The sequence below is a fragment of the Telopea speciosissima genome, chromosome 7 (genome assembly GCF_018873765.1).
Source record: "Telopea speciosissima isolate NSW1024214 ecotype Mountain lineage chromosome 7, Tspe_v1, whole genome shotgun sequence".
Lineage (NCBI taxonomy): Eukaryota > Viridiplantae > Streptophyta > Magnoliopsida > Proteales > Proteaceae > Telopea > Telopea speciosissima.
In genome coordinates, this window is record NC_057922.1 from 20702037 (window position 1) to 20722471 (window position 20435).

At 37.4% G+C, this 20435-nt stretch overlaps 1 protein-coding gene and 1 long non-coding RNA gene across 2 annotated transcripts; one reads left to right on the forward strand and one right to left on the reverse strand.

Moving 5' to 3' along the window:
• The first annotated feature begins 353 nt into the window (after positions 1-353).
• On the forward strand, positions 354-14525 carry LOC122667129. The gene is made up of 3 exons (XR_006333760.1): positions 354-463; positions 1306-1479; positions 14515-14525. It is a non-coding gene; the product is annotated as an uncharacterized LOC122667129 (long non-coding RNA).
• LOC122667128 (ubiquitin-conjugating enzyme E2 D1-like) lies at positions 5577-7043 on the reverse strand. The gene is made up of 2 exons (XM_043863328.1): positions 6799-7043; positions 5577-5977 (listed from the first exon to the last, which is right to left on the reverse strand). The coding sequence occupies exons 1-2, from the start codon at positions 7027-7029 to the stop codon at positions 5750-5752; spliced, it is 459 nt and encodes a 152-aa protein (XP_043719263.1). The 5' UTR covers positions 7030-7043; the 3' UTR covers positions 5577-5749.
• Positions 14526-20435: the final 5910 nt, after the last annotated feature.

Below are 20435 nucleotides of genomic sequence, written 5' to 3' on the forward strand. Positions count from 1 at the left end.
GGTAATACCCTAACCCTTGTTGTTTCCATTTAATAATTATAAATATATATACATATATTGTGGGGGGAGGGGGAGGGGGAGGGGAAGGAGAGGCAGCCGAACAAGAGATAACAACAGTCTCTCTCTCTCTCTCTCTCCCTTTGATAACGGCTTTGAGTGTGTGTGTATTGCTAGGGATTCCATCACATTCCCTTGGACGGGGTCTCCATTGGAGATCGTTGCAAAGCTTGCAACGTTAGAGTTCGTGTGGATCGACGCATAGGGCAACCAGATCTTTTTCGATGCGTGAGAAACATCAACGAGGTAATACCCTAACCCTAGTTGTTTCCATTTAATAATTATAAATAGGATAGAAGCACCATGACAGAGTCCTCTGTAGGTGCCCTTCCTTCTCCTGGATCGATTGATTGTCAATGATTTAGACTTCAATGAAAAGTTCTTTCCCATGAGGTTCCTTGGGTAGGTAATTTTTTGTTTCCAAAATTTGATATTAGTATTATTTGTATTCAACTTTAATTTTCCTGTTTTTGATGATGCTAGATTTTTCCACCTATCAATATCATGTGTACCCTTTCTTCTCTATATGAAGAATTTTTTTCTCTGTTCCTTGAGTATGGTAAATTTTTTTAATTTTTTTTCGCAAAATTCAATGTCAATATTATTTGTGTTCAACTGTAATTTTTCTGTTTATGATCATGTTAGAATGTTCTACCCATCGATATCCTATGTGTGAAAACGCAGATGATAATTAGGAATTATTTTATCGAAGTGGTGGATATTGCCTAACCAAGAAAAACTTAAAGCAGACACAAAGAAAATTTAATGTGGTCCACCACTTTAAAAATTCTCCAAAATGATAAATTTGGTTTAAATATTGTTAATTACTTCAACAACCTCCAAAACATTTGTAAAAACAACTAAATAATCTGATCCCTACTGTTTCTCTTGATATAGAACAATTACTAAACAAGTTTCTTTGATCATTTTGTTATTTATAGATGTATCACATTATGCGATGTCATGACCTTGCTAATATCTATGGGGGTTAGAATGTACCAAGGCCCAAGATTGGCCTACCAAGTAGTTTTTTGGGTTCAATTTAAGCCTAGGCCTATTAGGACACAACATGCCTCAAGATGGCCGGGTTTGGGCTAGCCCAAGATCATCATGATCTCAAACATGTAATATCAAATGGATCACTTCAGTCTATTCATGTTATATACATCATTTAATTAATTATCATCCTAATCTAAGTATATAGTTGGTACTTGATTATTCGTAAATTCGCCCATGATTTGCTAAAAGATCGTTGTTCTTCTTATTCAACATATTTCATTGTGGACTTTTCTTAAAACAGGAATTTGCCGGAACATAGCATAAGCTTGACAAGAAAAGAGATGGAAGATAACTATTTCCAAAGGCTTGAGACAAATGAAGCAAAATATAGAAGGCTATACTATCGGATCAATGATTTACCAGGTATGTAACGTTATATGAGACATTAAAGGGTCGATGAGAAGAGAAGGTAGGAAAAGAGAGTAGTTTTATATTTCTCCATTCAAATCGATAGGAAACACAATAGAAATAATACTTGACAAGAAAGACACATTAGGCCCTCAAAAATTGCTTTAAATCTAGAAGGGTTGGAATAAATTTTTATCCAAAGTTAGTTGTTTTTAAAACTCATTTCTTCTTGTTTTCTTAAGTACAATTTGATTATTCCCAGTTTGATTTGATCAAATCATATTGAGATATGAACTGACTCCCAATAGAAGTCATAGTGAAATGCTCTATACAGATCTTGAGCAATTTGCTGGAAAAAAACAATTAATTATCTTGTAGGAAATCCTAAATTAAATTTATGTCTACAAGAGTGATCCAAAATTGTTTTTTGCACCAGTCTTTTTACTGGAATTGTAGTTTTTTCTACCATTACTTCTCCTAAAATCCTTGCTATTTTCTCTAAACTGTTGCGAAAACAGTTATTGGCTGCGAAGTAGGCAAAAAACTAGACATACCAAGTCACCAGATATCGCTGAGCCAGAAGATCGAATTATATGTGCTTCAGCAGTAGCAGCCATTGATTTCATGCTTTCAGGTGTAAATTGTAATCTTCCAGTTATTGGAATTTAAATCTTTAAGACTACTACTGCCACACACTGAAGTGATTTGCTTATTCTGATTCTCAGTTTTCTGTATTCAGTTTGAAGAAATCTTTCCAACATCCAGAGTCATCATATTGAAGTATGAAAACGAGCAGTTTTGAGGACTTTCTAGGTTGTGCTGCAGCTGCGGAAATCCGTCAACTGAGTACTTCTTCAAGGTCTCAATCTTGAGCATTACAGGGGAGGTGGATGCATGGGAAGCTAATTGGAAAACAGGAGCATTGGAGGGCATAAGCAATAATGTTGAATGCCCCTTACAAAAATATCGCAGTTGAGGTTGAACATTGTGTGCCCACTGCATCAGTTCCTCCTACTGCGAAGTTCTGAAGGAGAAATTTTGTGAGGTTCTGTGATTGTCTTGTTGTATAAACAAGAGAGAGAAGTGAGATTTGGGCATTTTCGTGTTCTTGAGAGATCTCCATTGTATTTTTCTTCTATCATATAAGTGAATTATCTTCAGTTTCGCCCGTGGATGTAGCACATCAAATTGGTGTGTTAAATGTCTATGTCATCCTTGTTTGAATCTGTTTTGTTTCTTGGTGTTTGCGTTGACAGAACCTTGACAAGTTTGGTTCCATAGAAACAGTAGACCAAAAAAGACTATGATGATATGTATGGAGGTCATAAGATCATTGCAAAATAGAGATATAGAGGACTTCAAAGTGAAGTTTCTCTCATGGTTTCAAGGGGCAGTGACTAAGCACAGGGGGGCCACAAAACCAGGCAACATTCTTTTTCCCGTGCACCAACGCCTGGGGGGTGGTTTGTATGGACAAAGGAAAGATTTTTCATTTTGTAAGGGGTGAAGTTGTTATTTTAGGGATTGTGTCTAGACGCAGGGCCACACAACCTGGCAACATTCTTTTTACCTTGCTAATTATTTGTTGATTCAAAACTTCAATGTTTGGTTAAAACAGAAATTGTGCTCCGCTTGCTTGCGGTTTCATACCTGGTCCAATTTTAATTTAAAACCTAAGGGTCACATCCATGATCTTTCAAGGTTTAAGGACGGGCATGGAGGGAGGTTTCCCGCAATGACCATAACTGATTTAAGTCATTGAACGAAGACGTATTCAAATGCCTAGGGCGCAATGGATTTTGTGGGGGGGTAGGGAAAGCCATCACTTTTTGGGAGTTTTATACTATGGTTTGAAGAATCGGTATCGGATCACAAAATTGGGTGATTCATATCGGAATCAGCAAACGATGATACCAATTCTGATGCGATCCTGCATTGATGGGGACCAAGGTTCAAAATTCAGGTATCGGACTCGGTATCGGTCATTGCCAAAACCTTTCTAGATCAGGAACAGATCGGTACAAATCGGTCAGATCGGTCAAAACACCCCCAAAATCATTTTTTTATGGATTGGGTCATGTATCGGTCAAAGTTGGTGGATGTTTTGATCTCGGGATCGGATCGGCCGATATTATCCGGATCGGATCGGTCAAGATAATATAAAAAAAAAAACCTAAAAACTTAAAAATATATATATATATTCAGTCGGATCGATCAAGGATTGGATCTGATTGACCGATCCAACCAAGTTGGCCGATCCAATCAAACCTTGTTGTATCGATCTAATCTCGGGTTCGGCCTCGACCAATACCGATCTGATCTGGCCAATATCGGCCGATCCGATCCGAAATGCAGAACCATGATGGGACCAAAGGTTAAAATAATAATTTTAAATGAAAATTAGTTGTAAATCCGTCCAATCTAGCCCGATTAAGGGCAATCCGGACGGCTGATTCCGATCCCAATATCGATTACTAAATCCGTGCTCGCTTGTCCAACCTTTGACTAGGTCAAGCCTTTGGCGGCATTTTAATAATTTCGATAGGTCATGCCTTCCTAGTCACCAAGAGTTCATACTGTGGTAACGGGAGGATGAAATGCGGACCTCCCAAACAAACAAAAAACCCATTCCATATTTTTATGAGGGTGAGACATCCTTGGACATTTATGTTGGTGAGTGAGTACAAAGGGAATGCGGACCATCTCATTCTATTCCAAAAATTGATTCTAGAAACGTTTACCGAACGGCGATTTTACTCTAAAAAAGTGAAGGAATAAAAAAAAAATCAATTCCATCTGGAATAAAAGAATTGAGAATGGAATGATTATCAATCGGGGCCTAATTGTCTTATGGAGACATTTTGTAAAAAATCAGAAAGCAATTTAGTAATTTTTTTTTTTTGGATTGAAACAAATTTATTGAGGGGGACAAGTAGAAGCCAAGCGCTCCTGATTAGATAGATTCAGGAGCCAAGGAGAGGAACACGTCCAATTGGTCTAGCTTGTAACGGACGAGGCCATCCTCAATCTTATCAATATTCTCAACAATATTTCATTCACCTACTCTTTTGAGATTGAGGGTATTAACCAGGATATCCATTGCTTCTCTGCAAATTTCCTTTGTTGTAACTTTGTGTATGTTCCTAGAGAGATTAATGGCTTAGCCAACTCCTTAGCTAAGACAGCAATTTACACTACTAGCAATTCAGTTTTTCATGAGAACGACAAAAAATGTGGAGGTTAATTGTTACATTGTGAGAGATGCTGCTATGTAGAAGATTTTCTCTTTTCTCTGCTCTTTTTGTTAACTTTGCAAATCAACTTCTTGATATGTTTCGGAATATTTTTCTATATAATTGTTCTATGTTGGGTATGGATAATATTTATGCTCCAGCTTGAAGGGGAGTATTGAGAAATACAGTATAATATATTGCCGTAGGGGCGAAGGATATTCATATGTTATTATGATATGAAGATTGATGTTCATATTGGAGTATTTGCTCGACTTCAGCATCACATCAAGGTGACAAGATTCTAACCTATAGTATGTCTTGTTCAACAAATGGTTCATTCATGTACAATAATCACATTGTACAGTGTAGCGGGTATAGTTTAGTGGTAAAAGTGTGATTCGTTCTATTAATGAAATAGTTAAGGTTCGGTTTGATTCCGCATAAGAGGTTGTTTAGGGATACTTCTCTTTTCTTTCTTTCTCCCTGTCTATCTTTCTTCTTTTCTCCTGCAGATCCTGTTTCCATGGATCTGTTTACTGTTATATGCTGACTCTGATTTAGTAATAAATACAATTGGAAACAGAGATATAACAAATGGATAGTATGAAACATAGCTGAGATGCTTGATAAGAACAAAGTTAGTGTACATTGCCTGATTTTCCTCTCTCTCTCTCTCTCTCACTCACATACACACACACACACAACCATAAGCACTGTGTTTCAGATTAGGAGTCCATTTACGACGGAAAGAACAAATTCAAGTGCAGTTAAGTCGTCAACAGAGAACATACTCAGAATCTGGATGATAAATGATAAAACAGAATAATGTGTCAAAACAATCATTATCATCTTCTCAACTCAAAATCTAGATGATACATGATAAAAGAGAGTAATGAATCAAACCACTGGTATCATCTTCTCAAAATATGTATTTCAGATGATCTTCAAAGCAGTCCAAGAAGCTTTACATGCTAGTCAGGAGTATATGCGTGTGATGGATATAATACTCTACAAAGTATGTTCATAAAAAAGAACTAGGAGAATCTAGGAATTCAGTCCATTGCGTACTTAAATGTCCATTCCCTTGCTTTCTTGTCAAAGTTCTTCCTTTCCTTGCTGTCAAGATCAGCCAAAGGACCAGAAGGGTCTACTATGGTTGGGTCTGCAAGCATAGACCATATAGAGATTAACAATGTCATGATAGACATAGCAGGGGTCCATCGATCTTCCAATATATCAACATAGATGTTGCCGTCTTCGTCAATACTTGGATGATATACCTAAGATATTCAGAAAGACATTCACAAACCATTAGTAATTGTCATTCCATTAATCATTAATGCAAGTCTGAGTCTTGTAACAAGTATGACCTCGGATAGAGCCTATTGGAGGGCAAGGATCCATGTTGCCAATCCCATCTAGCTGAGATTTTCCTGACTTCCTAGGCTGTGTTTCGCTCTTCTCATCTTTTATGTCTTCATTTTTTCATTACACTTACTTTTAGTCAGTTTTCCCTACTTTGTTTTGCAAGGATCCATGTAGCCGACCCCATTTAATTGGGATAAGGCTGAGTTTGTTGTTGTTGTTGTTGTTGTAATCATTAATGCAAACCAGTCTAAAATCCGCTAACTCGATTACAACTATTCACTTCCCAGGGTGGCTTCATTAGAGAGACAGAGTTGAAAGAATGACAGGTAACTCATACATCAAACCCTTCTCTCCCCCCCCCCCCCCAATAAGGTGCTAAACTTTAAAAATACTATGAACAAGAATGCGATTTTCATCCTTCGAGGTGACACATTTTCTCACAATCATGTTCTTTATGGAAAAGCCACAATCTAATGAAGAGTCATGGATTAAGGTATACATATCCAGTAGGTTCTGCAATTTGATTAATGGTTTTTTTCGAATGGAATTAACAGTACACTCATTAGGGTTCTAAGACTAGACATGATTAAGCAGATATTATGTACTAATTAAAATTAATCTGTGCTAACAAAATGTTGGAAGAGAACAGAGGATTCACAGTAATGTTCATTTACTTTTATGTGTAAAAGTTCAAACTAGGATGTTGGAAGGAAATGCAGAAGAGAATGGATACCTTTGTCTGGAACTTGATCTTTGGTGGATTGAAGGGATAATCTTCAGGGATATCGATAGAGAGAAAAAAAAGGCCATCCTCTGCTGGGGAACTAGGAGGCCCCATGATTATTGCTTGCCACTTAAAGATATCATCACCATCAGGTCCACAGCTGCAATGAGTGAAAGGATCCTTTTTTATTATTTCAAACTCCTGCTTAAGTCTCTCTGCTCCAAACTCGAATTCTCTCATTTCTGGATCAACTGCAGCAGAATTAGACTCTGAATTAGAACAAGTGAGACAAGAGAAAAAAAGTGCAATGTCTGTATTTAATTCTCATGGGTAAGAAAAATGAGCAATGCAATATGTTAATCTCAAAGAAACCAACTATTGTTTTCTAACAAAACCCAAAAAATCTCTAAGCCTATGGCACCATCTTACACATTTTAGTTGCAGATTGAATCTGGTTTCATGCTAAGAAGAACTATGCTCTGAAGTAATTTCCTGATAGACAAGAAGAACTGGAGAAGAAAAACTGTATCTTTGTATTTCATCATAGAGATTTGAATTTAAATTACACAAGAATGTCATCTAACAAGGCAATACCTAAACAAGGAAAGAAAGATACATGAAAACTTAACTTAGAAAAACCCACATAGAGAAACTTTACATAAGCCAGAATTTCCAACGAAATCAGTAGTTACTCACAAAACCCACCTCAAGAAAACAGAGTATGAGATTAATCTAACAATATTTCACGAAATCCACTTAAAAAAAAAGTCGATCAAACAATTATAGGCCATTTACTTCTTTTTTTCCCTATCATGAAACAAGATAAAAGGAACCAAGAAAAAAAAAAAAACTGACCCAGAAACGGCTCTGAATCAAAACTCATCGGAAACAATGGCTCCTTAAACTCTCCTTCCATATGATGAAAAATTTTTGTGGTGAAGAACTAGAAACTTAAAAAGTTGAAATTAACGGGTAAGTGGAGTACGAGAATATATGGGCGTCACCGGATGTTTCTTCTCTTCCCCCACTGCCCGGAAATGGAACTTCAAGTCTTTAATGCTGTTCAGAGGCAGCGACTATTGACCGCCAAGTCAATCAACGAGGAAAAAGGAAAGATTAAATATTTCTATCCAGAAAAACAAAAATTTCAATCAACAAGGAAGATTCATATGTAACTTAACTGCAACTTGATGGAAGTTACAATCAGATTGAATATCCAATCAAATGCTGTGGATTGGAATATTTGATTCACAGGGAACTGAATTGCCTTGCTTAAGAACAAGGCTTATTATGCACGTGAAATTGACGCGCAAGACCATTTCAACCCGACTTAACCGGTGAAAACACCTACCGTGGTGATTCCACGCAACCATTTCTTTTTTTTCTTTGTTTTTTTTCCATTTATGTAATGACTTGGAGACGAAGCTAATGCCTGCGAGTTTGGCTTTCCCACTTTTTCTTGGTTACCAAAGTTCACCTTTCTAAAAAGGTCGAATGTTTATCTGCTGTTGTACGCATCGTGCCATGCAACAATGGTCATGTGTGCACAGCGGATCCCATTGTCTAGACATGACTGTTATTACACCGTACAATACGTACAACTGTGGCTACTGTATTAGAGCATGATAACACTTTTATTTGGATCATGTTTCAATTCTAGAATGAGTTTTGGTATTTTTAGGCCAAATTTCTAGACCCAAAAAATGTGTCTTGTAAGTACGCATTTATTATGTACAGTAATTTTAGTGTATGAAGTTTCTATAAATTTAAGAATGAATAAAGTTCTCTGCATTGGGGCGTAGAATATGCCCAGACACATGGGAGTGGGCAAAATGATTGCCTCACCCCTCTTGAATAACCTAAACTCCACCCCTATCTTACTCCATTGTGTCTGAGATTCTGGGTGTAGGTTGCACTCAGGGACAAAGAACGTGCATCCATTTAAATTATAACACTGAATATCAAAAAATTTGATGGTGATGGCTGTGGTTGTTGAAGTTACATTGGAGTAATGTTTTGTAACATAAAATACTATTTTGCCCAAAGAAATAATCATGTGTTCATTAAAAAACAACAACCCCCCCCCCCCCTTTCCCTTCCGTATGAAGTTCGAAATTAAAGTTTTTCTTGAGTGTGTGTATGTGTGTTTCTTAGCAACTGATTAATTCTTAGGAAAAAAAAAGAATCATCAACAACAAACAAACGTATTTCTATTTTTTTTTTTAAAATTATTCTAGAGAATTAAAAAAACACAGAAACAAAAATGTTATCATGCAACGCCTAATCGCTATAGCTTTTAATCTATCATTTTATTTACCACATATTGTGATTCTCTTTTATTTAATAAAATTATTTTTATATACGAAAAAAGGGATCTTGATTTATAACTATTTAGGAGGATTCTTTTTCCCCGGGAAAGGCATTGAACCACTTGGACATTTTGAAGCATGGGAAGAAGTCTTAAGTGGCATGTTTAGCAACTCTAACCATTATATAAGCATATTACAGTATATATCGACCATTTTAAAGTCTTGATTTCTCAATAAAATTGAGAACATGGAAGAAGTGGTGGAGATACGTAATTATTTGTGTCCTTAAGTGTGTCAAAATGAAATCGAAACCAGAACCGACCATTTACGATCGAATCGAATCGGACCGCAAAACAATGGTGCAATTCTGATTTCACATGTTCTCTATCTGGTTCGATTCGGTTCAGAACCGGATAACCGTCGGTTAATCGTCAATTTTGAACCGAATAGAACCGGATAGAATCCAAGAGTCTATAACTAATGTATAATACCCGTGGAGGGTTAGCTTGTTCAGTATAGGTATCAACTTACGATTTCTTCATTTATATATCTTTTATTACACTTAAGAAATTAACAAGAAAAATTTACATTCATTTTGCATATCAGGGAGGTGTTGGAATCTCTAAAGCAAAAAATTTAATGGGTGGAAACGGGAATATCTAAGCTCATCTTTGTTGCGTTGGAACTCTTAGAAGAAGCTAAAGAATGCAAATTAAAGTGACGTGGATGCATCTTTGTAGAATGTCTATGGTTAATTATGGACTGTTGGATTGAGAATGGAGCTTGGAAGCATAACATTATAGAATATTAGATTATTCAGTCATTTTTCCTTGGGGATAATTTTGATGATTAGAACTTCTTTTGTTTGCTTGATTTTGGTGGTGTTGGAAATCTTATGGAATCATCTTTTGAACAAGATCAAGATCTTTTATTTAATGCTTGGTGTTAATTTTTGATAGGGTTCTATGTTGATTGCTTATAGTCTGATTTGTTTATGAAATGGGTTAATTGAATTAAAGGGTACAAAAGTGGAAGGTTGAGTATTAATTATAAGGTTTTGTTAGTGATATTTTGATTTGTTAATTATATTCTAATTTGTTTATGAAATATACAATTTCTCCCACATAACAAGGAAATGGATGATAGAATTAAAGGATACAAAGTTGAAACCAGATGTGAACTGGTATAACAAACCGCATGTAAATCGGTTGTTAGCCGTATAATAAAACCCAAATAGAAACCGCAAAAATTGCACCGCATATAAAACGATTTTGATTTTGTGTGATTCTTATCCGGTGCGATTTTGATTTCTACCTTGCAAAATATGCACCGAACCGGAACCGCACTGTATAATCAACACCGCACCGTTTGACACCCTTATGTGTACTTGTATATAAAAGTATTGGATAAATGAAAGGAGACTTTGGAAATTTAAAAAAAAAAATTGAGTTTATCTTGAGAGAGGCCGGCTATCTCCCAACAAGCCAGACGCTTGGGTTTCGATAAAACCCCTCTATTTTCTCTCCTATTTCTTCTCTCTCCATTCTAAATTTCTATTTTTTACTATTTTCTCTCTTTCTCTCTCTATTATTTTTCTTCTTTTTATTTTATTTTTTTTATTTTTATAGATTATCTTGCAAGTAACAACCTTATTTTACCATAAGATCAGCTCGGTTTGGGCTATCTACAAACTTTGAATACTCTGTGAAACATATCTCGTCTGTTTTAGAAGAATTTCCCTACGTGTATCATATATGGAACCATTCCCCCTTTTATTAAACATAAACTTTTTGTCTAATAAAATAAAGGGTGAGCGGTAGCAACACTAGGGATGCAATAGGGTCGGATTGGGCCGGGCTTTACAGAACCCTAACCCAACCCTGAGTCCCCTTACCTGGGCCCAGGCCCGACCCGACCCTGACTCAGGACCTGAAAAATTCAACCTTGACCCGCCCTCAGGGTCGAGCTGGGTTGACCCTAATTGGCCCTGATCATGGGGAGAGGGAAAGAAATGCATGGGGCTGGAATGGGTCAAAGAGAAAATTATCAATTTTACGTAAAGTAACACTATAATAAAATATATTTTATAATAAAATGTGGGTGACGTTTAAAGTTTATAATATATACACATATATTATATTCATATATATTTTATAGTATAACTTAAAATAAGGTCAGGTCGGGCCGGGCTGGGGCAGGGCAGGCTTAGCCTGAGACCTCAACCCTAACCCAATCTGACCCTGACTCAAGGTCAGAAATTTCCAACCCTGACCCGCCCTCAGGACCAAATATCTGAGCCCAAACCCTCTTCAGACAAGGGCGAGTTCGGGCCGATAGGCCAAACTTGCACCCCTGAGCAACACTGATGTGTTGCGACCTTTGTCACACTGCGATTATTTTAAACCGTTGATCTTATATCAAAGACTGATCTCAGTCGTTAAATAAAAAAACCTGAAAACCTATTACCTGTTGTCAGCCGGAAAAAAAAAACACAAGCGGAGACTCGTGAAGGGTGCAGCCCTCCTTATACGTTTTCTAGTGGACATGTGTCTAACATAATGGGACCCACGACCTTCTTCTTCGCATAAAAACACCATCGACCCAACCCTTCTCCTTCCACCTAACACCTGCAACTCTACCCCTAAATCCCACCATCATTGGCTCAACCTCAACCATTCATTCTTGAAAGTTGAAACACAAGTTTTTTTCTTCTTTTTTTTTTTACTGAAATTAGGGTTCCATTTAGTCAATTTCTGATTTTTTTCCATCTCGATCTGATCATGTAAGGGAGAACTGCTGACGGGGCCCGTGTCTTGGGAGAACCATCCAAATGACTTTGTTTTTATTCATCACTTGTTAGTGGATTGTTTAAAGAGGGAAACTCGAAGGAGGCAATGAGATTGTGGCAGGAGATGGTAGGGAAGAGTTGGCAAACCAAAATACTGTTGTCGACACTGCTCTTATAGATGGTCTGTGCCGAGAAGGAAACTTGATGAAGCCCAAAAGATTCTTTCAGAGATGGTGGATAAGGGTTGCACGCCCAACGCCTTCACTTACAGCTCCCTAACAAGGCGTTGGGCTCCTGTGTAGAGCAACATAGTGTGTAGCGTACATCTAACAGCCCACAGTATTTGGACACGTAGCCCAATGCCCCACCTGTGTGATTGGTATAGACTGATCTTTAGTTTCCAGTTGATTGATTTCGGTCGACTTATTACTACATAAAATTTTTTTTTTCTATTCTTAAGAATCGGACGACCGCTTAATGATATCAGCAGGTCTGGTAGTCTGACCCAATGGGCTTGTACCATAAGTAGCAGATTGTCGACCTGACTTATTACTTTAATAATAAAAAAAGGAAGCAATTTTCTGTACGGGAGTGTGGCCTTCGCCAGTACTCCCATATGTCTATCTCTTTCTTCCTTAAAACAAGGGGGTAGAGGTGTCTTTTCACATGGGATGAAAGAGATAGACTCATGAGAGTGCTGGCGTAGGCCACACTCTCGGACAAAGAACTTTTTCCCTAAAAAAAGAATTGATAATTACGAACGTTGTTGCGTATTTTATAAAATTCCATTGGGTCCCAATTCAATTCCCGTCATTTTCACTTTGTTTTGTTCTGTTCAGTACACGACCCGAGTAGCTCGTACAATCTTGTGTGCAATGAAAATGCATTTTTTTGGTCAACTTTATGCTATGTTGATCAATTTTGGTAATATTGAATAAAATATAGATATTTGGTAAGGACATCTTGATTAAATTTGTGGAAATTAGGTCCATTATGATATTTTGATGAAATTAGGAATATTTTATCAGATTTTTCAACGGTAATTTAGGATATATCAGTGATATTCTTATTATGTATGAATAGAGAAATTTGTTCAAATCTGAAATATTTTGCATTCTTAATCAAACTTTTTTTTTTTTTTTTTGAGTCAATATTGCACTATGTTGATCAATTTTTTTGTCAAAACAAATAAAATTTAGGCATATTTGGGTGCAATTTGGACATCTTGGTCAAACTTTAGAAATTATGTCAAATAATAAAGATTTTGATGTAATTAAGATAATTTCAACAAATTTTGACAAACTTCAGTGATTTTGTTGAAACACAAAATGTTAATGGTTTAGGGTTTTATGGGTTAAGGTATAGGATCTTATGGTTCGACAGTTTATAATTTGGTCAAATTAATCAAAGTAAAATTAATTTAGAAAATATTTAGGTAAATTTCAGACATATTGGTCAAACTTGTGACAATTAGTTCAAATGATATAATTTTGACACATTTTGAAAAACTTTAGGGGGTTTAGGTTAGCAATATAGGCTCACCATATGACCTTGCTTTATAGACTAGTAGTATGGATTGAATGGTTTGTTGGATTAATTGCATTTGATATATTTGTCCATTAAACCTAATTTAATTTAATTTAATTAATTGATACATTTTCATATTCACAGGGGCGGGGCAGTCATTTCGCCTTCTTTTAGCTGTGTGCAGACACTACACTACCAGACAATGTTCATTTTAGAGGTGTCAATGGCCAGGCTGGACCGGGCTTGGCCTTAACTCTAGCCCAGCTTGACCCTGGCAAGATTTTCCCCAACCCGGCCCAGCCCTGATTGGCCCTGAATAATGAACAACCCATTGCAGCCCACTTAAAAAAGCTGCAGTCCCCTTAACAAAGCCCCAACCCACTTATCATATATACAGTATAGTATTCATATAGCCCCAGACCACTTAATAAAACCCATATTTATTAAGTGCATTAGCCTTAAAATGCACTAGTAGGTTATTAAGTGCATACAGGGTCGGGCTAGCCCTGCCAGGGCCAGGAAAATACTAAAACCAGCCGGCCCTGGTAGGAACACATGCCCAGCCTTGTACGGGCTCAGGGCGAGTTAGGGCCGAGTCTTTTTGACACTCCTAACTTCTTTTTCCCTAAACCCCCTACACCCTCTCACATAGGGCAGTGAAATGATCACCCTGCCCCTCCCCATGGATGCCCTTGAGGCAATAGTTATGGTCCTCATTCTTGATTGGGAGATTAGGTCACGTGTTATGTTTTCATAATCTAATAATGTATCCTCAATATCCATATGTCCTAATAATCTCCAAACCTCTTTCTGCAATGAAACTGAAACGATTTTGAGGAGAAATTAGTCTGAAATGCTGTCAGCAGATTCAGGGGAAGAGAGCATATTAGCTTCCACAAGCTCAAGGCAAGTATGCAGCTAGGCATTAAAGCCAATATCTACTGAAATTAACACCTCACATGAATATGTTAAAGAAAAAGTAAAGATTTCTTAGTTGAACACAAATAATACTAATGTCCAGAACGATCTCCATCACTTTCCACACAAGGGTTTTGTAGTGTTAGTGAACAGAATCAGTCTCCAAACAGGGGCATTACAGAGAAGACCAGGTAGAAGTAGAAGACTTGTGTCAAGCTTCTCAGCTTTAGCTCTCCTTATTTTTGAAGATTGATATCGAACATTGCCCTGAAACTTTGACTGGCAAGAGCCACATACCCAGAATGAATTCAGTTGTGTGAAGATCTTGAAAGTTAGGTTCTTGAACAGTGATTTCAGTCCATGGCAAGTTACAATGAGAATCGTCTCTTCAGAGTATGATTGTCGCACTATCATAGGCCATTGCAGCTTCTTTCTCAGTTTTAAAAGTACCAAACCAAATTAATTGGTGATTGGCATAGATTTGTGCACCCCAGTGACCATTCTGCTGCCTTACTACCCCTTTGAAGAACGACGTATTTTCATCTCTTCGACGCTTCCTTCTGCAATATTTTATCTGATGAAAATTTTCTAAATTATAAAACAAGTGGTAGAAAATCTAATTTTACTATAAAATTGTTTTGCTAATCTTTTCATGTCAAAATAAATAAATCTGACAAAGGGAAACACATGATCGAAAATGTTTTTAAAAAAAACAGGGAATTCTATTTATGAAGCAAACTTGGTTCACATTTCCTCATGTATGCATTAATTTTGCATTGTTAATTAGAAATACTTTTATGATCCATCAACCCCATCAAAGGAATAATTCTTTTATTTGCAACCATGTTTTGGTAAAGAGACGGAGTTCACACTGAGGAGAAAAGTTCTCTGCGGGGGGGTGTACCGCCCATGCCTAGACACAATGGAGGCGAAATGACCACCCCCAAGATGTCTTTGCGCCCCCTCTCATTGGTCCCCATGTGTGCAGGGCCCACGATGCTACCCCACAGTGAACGGGTCTCCATATATATGTGCTGTTTTATCATATGTGGTCTTGAATATTTTCTTTCCAAAACAAAAAATCACAAGCCCTACAGGCAGAATGCATTGCATTTGAGAGGCAAAAAGATGGCCAACAGAAAGCTTTTACAGCAGCTCTACAAGCAGGTCCCAAAGGTTTTCAGAAAGCAATGTGTGTTTCTAACTTTTATGAATCCTAATTGCAAAACTGGATCAAGTCCAACAAATACACATGACCTTTAAAATATTTAAGGGAAAGACTCAGAGAAAAAAAACACAATTGAAAATAAAATTACCTGCTGCAGAAGCAACTTCGGAGTGATCTCTTGCAAGTGACTCTTCATGGAGGGTCACTACTGAAGGAGAGTTTAGAGTACTTATTAATTTGCTGCACCATTTTATTGGTGATAAGCCTTCTTTTCTTCTTCGTTCATAAAAGAGACCAGGGGAAAGGACTTGCTAGATGGCATAGCTGGTCTAGGTATTGAGTGCTCATAGGGGGCCTTGCATTTCCACCACATGAAGCCGGTGGATCTCACCCTCCCACATTCTTCCAACTCTCCCATGGGAATGCCAGCAATAGGGAATCCTAACTCTTTCAGCAGCTCCGCCGAAAATCGAGCACAAGCTTCCTTTCCACAAACAATTTCATCATTTCAGTCTATGGCAACTTATGATGAGAATCGTCTCTTCGGAGTTGATTGCTGTACTATCATAAGCCATTGCAGCTTCTTTCTCAGTTTTAGAAGTACCAAGCCAGATTCTTTAATGATTGGCATATATTTGTACACCCCAGCTGTGACCATTCTGCTGCTTCACTACCCCTTTGCATCTTAGGTAGACATGATACTAACGATGTATTTTCATCTCTTCGATGCTTCCTCCTTGCCGGACATGGCGGGTTTGTACTGCTATTTGAGTCTGAAATAGCAATTAAAACCAAAGCCATATCCTACCCTTCTGCTTTCGCAGTTGGAAGAGACCAGCAGAAATGCTAGGCTTTCTTCTTTTCATTTCTGGTATAGGTGGTGGCACCATATTCCATAGAAATGAAGCGGAGACATGCATCTCTGAAGTTTGAACTCAACAAAAATGAATATCTTGCCTTCATATAAGCTAATAACAGGTCGAATAAAAACTTCATTCATACTTCGAATAAGATTTCTCTTTCTTAAATAAGTAAGGTCAATCATCTGATGTAACATACCTGGTAAATCATTGATCCAATAATATAGCCTTCTATATTTTGCTTCATGTGTCTCAAGCTTTTGGAAATAGTTGTCTTCCATCTCTTCTCTTGTCAAGCATTTACAATGTTCCGGTAAATTCCTGCTTTTAGTAAAGTCCACAATGAAATATGTTGAATAAGAAGAACAAAGATATATCTTTTAGCAAATCATAGGCTAAATTACAGATAATCAAGTACCCACCATACAATATATTAGGATGATAATTAAATGTCGTATATAACATGAATAGGCTAAAGTGATCCATTTGATATTACTTATCGTCTGAAAAAACAGTCATTGAATAACCAATAATGAAATAATCGATATCGCTAATAAAAGCATCATATAACTAAAGAGGGAAATTATATAAATAACAAAAACATCTAACTAAATTGGAATACAATTTAACGAACTGATAGACAATATCCACCACTTTCGATATCATCTGCGTTTTATTGATTTTGTAAAATGACGAATGCTTTTACACAAATGATATAAATGGGTAGAACATTCTAACATGATCAGAAGCAAAGAAAATTACGGTTGAACACAAATAATACTAACATCGAATTTTGAGAAAAAATAAAAAAAATTACCTACCTAAAGAACCTCAGGGAAAGATCTCTTCTTTGAAATCTAAATCATTGACAAATAGTCGATGCATGAGAAGGAAGGGCACCCATAGAGGACTCTGTCAAGATGCTTCATAAAAAAAAATTGTTAGTGAAGTAACATTTATTGAAACCCTATGCTATTTATAATAACAAAGAAGAGTGCCCAATCAATACATTTAGTAATGAAATTGGCAACAAATCACCACCATTCAATGATTATATATTTCCCAAAATGAAAAAAATTAGATTCATTGTATATTGCCAAAAGAAAGATAGTAATGAAATTGGAAACATATTGACACATCACCACCAATTCAGTGATAATATATTTCTCAAAGTGAAAAAATATATATATTCACTGTAGAATACCAAAAGAAAGATAGTAATGCATTAAATAGAAAGATCCTAAATCCTAAAAAAATTATGGTTGATTTTATCCTTTGAAAATAATTAAGGATAAAGCACCTTTTCTCAATACATGTTTCCCTCCCCGAAAGGGAAATGGTTAGGGAAACCATTTTCCTAAATGTCATCCTAATTATTTTAGGAATGGATTGAAAAATAATTTTAAAATAGAAATATTATGGGCAAGAGTTTGCCAGGTCGCTTGTGTGGGGGAATCTCCCATGCCACACTAATCACGACACAGGAAACAGTTTTGCCAACAGGGGTCCCACGTGGTTAGACAGGAGAAAGAGTGTCAGTGTAGCACCCACAGGATAGAATATGAGAGGTGTGGGAAAGCATCCCTATGTTGCCTGTGTGAAGATTTTTTTTTCTTTTTATTTATAGGAAAAAGTTTTGTTCTTCTCCTACATGTTCGGGAGCAATAGATGGCCAAATACTCCACTATTAGATGAAGTGTGTCTAGAATACCCTCCACATACCCGGGCCCAATCATTGATTTCTGTGCTCTGCTGACCAGAGTATCCTCCCCATATTTATTTATAAAGAATTTGTTTTGGATGGAGTGGGGAGAGCTAGGCTTCACTTTCCTTTTTTGATGGGAAGGGCGGACTCACTGAAAACATAATGCTCATATTGACAACTCTTGTTTTTTTTCCGGTTCAGCTTAGATTTATGAATTCGAAAAGGTTCAATCTAAGGGAATAGCCTTACCTCTAGATGTCAACTCTTGCCATATTGCGGTCGAATCCATTGAGCATCTTTTTTTGGAGTGCCCTCTCTCTAGATCGGTCTGGTCTCTATTCTTATCTTGTTTCCAGATGGTGTGGCATCAGCAGGGTTCCATTTTTGAATTACCGGCCTTGTGGAAGCGCAAATCCAAGGATACTGCTTTAAAAGAAGTGTGGAATGCAGCGATGGTGATTGTGCCTTTTATCTCTTGAGCAAAAGAAATTACGGGCGTCACAAGGGGAGGAATAGGCGGCCAGGGCAGATTTTTATCATGATTTTGTGCGCCTTGAGAGAGCAAATTTCTAGTAGCAAAGGGCGTCTCCATTTTGTGACTGACCTTCTCTGCTCTCGGAGATTTGGTATTCCCTTTTCTCCCCAACGGGCTCCTACAATAATGGAGATTTTTTGGTGCCCCCCTCCCTCTCGATCTTGGTTTAAATTAAACGTTGACGGATGTTCTCTTGGTAACCCAGGTGGGGCAGGTGCAGACGGTGTTGTCCGTGATTCCCAAGCAAAGGTGGTTGCTAATTTTAGTTCTTTTATCGGAATCTACTCAAACTAAGAGGCTGATTTCCAAGCATTGGTGAAAGGAATATCAATAGCTAGGGACATGGGAATTCAGGCATAAAGGATCGAGTGTGATTCTTTTGCAGTCACATAAGCAATTTATGGAGGCCGTATTCCATGGTATATCTTCGAAGAATGGTGTATGCTCCAGCCATATCTATCCTCTACTTGGTGGAAGCTCACGCACTGATAATAGAGAAGCCAATACAATAGCTGATCTTTTGGCCAAAGAAGCAACAAAAACATTGGTGTCCTCCTCTTCTCTGGCTTTGCCATCCTCTATTTGTGATGAGCTTTTGATTGATGCACAATGTAGACCGAGATTTCAGTTCTGGTGATAGTAGTGTCTTGTATGTTGGCTTGCCCCCTCCCCTGTTGATAGCCATGCCTAAGATGGGGGTTGCGGTGTAGCATGTTTTTTTGTTTCTTCTCGGTTCTCTCATTATAATTATTTTGTTCTTTTCAATATAAATGATCCTTTAGCGGAAAAAAATATATATGAATTCAAAAAAAAAACATACTTCATGGCCCTTTATAAGAGAGGCTTCTCTTGACCACCCAAAATCTCCTTTGTGGCAACTTTATGGCATTCAATTAACATTCCAGACATGTTATCCACATTAATGTTTATTAGTTTGAGAAATTTAAGTCGTATCTAATTCTCCCATATGGATATATGTAGTCCTTAAATTTGATTGGTAATTCAACTTTGGCTGAAGGTCTTAATAACAAATATAGCATACTCAAAGCACACTTTCAACAAGTATAAATGTTTCATTAAATCATTTTATCATAACCGAATGTCCTCATGAGTAGGTCAATTTGCGATTGTCAATTTGCGCAACATAAGGTGAGGTACACCATAAGTAACTTAAACATGCCTTAAAGCCTTAAAGAAAGGCCTCTGTGACCCCGCCTTCTTTTAGGAGAGAGTATTACTAGTATCAGAGAGGTTTTTAGACCTCTCCCCGAGGTCCACCCCTCTACTCTGTTTCACCTCCTTGGGGGATTCTTAAGGAGGGAAGCTTCCTTATTCCCTTAAGTCCCAAGTATAGAGCCAACGTCGCTTTCAGGTATGGCATGCTTCCTTCCCCTTGCCACCATTGCCACATGAGTGGTCTAGCTAGCAAGCCCCGGACTATCGGTTCCCTAACCTCGTGGGCTAGGGCATGCCATCCGACTTACGGGCATCAATGATTGCCTTCTTATGCTAAAGATGCATTGAGCCGTTTATCGATCAAGTTCATGTCCTGTTCTTATAGGTCCTTTATTCCACTCAGAATGCGCCCTTCAACTCAGAGGAGGACGGAAAGATCATTGGCCTTCCACTGCCTCTTTCTCACTCCGCTATGTATGAGGAAGCTTTACAAGGAACTGTATGACCGTCTAATTCCCATCCTGCTTCTGTTGAAGTGATGGTTACTGGAAAAGAGCTGGTCAACAAACCACAAAACATGGATTTACCAGAGGTTTTGAGGACCTATCTTACTTAGTGATGAAGGCATCAACATTTTCGATCATCACTTACAAGATTGTT

Coding starts and splice junctions, on each gene's coding strand:
- LOC122667128 (XM_043863328.1), bottom strand. CDS start 7,029: ATGAGAGAATTCGAGTTTGGAGCAGAGAGACTTAAGCAGGAGTTTGAA. Junction 5,978..6,798: donor AGATCAAGTTCCAGACAAAG/GTATCCATTCTC, acceptor TGAATATCTTAG/GTATATCATCCAAGTATTGA.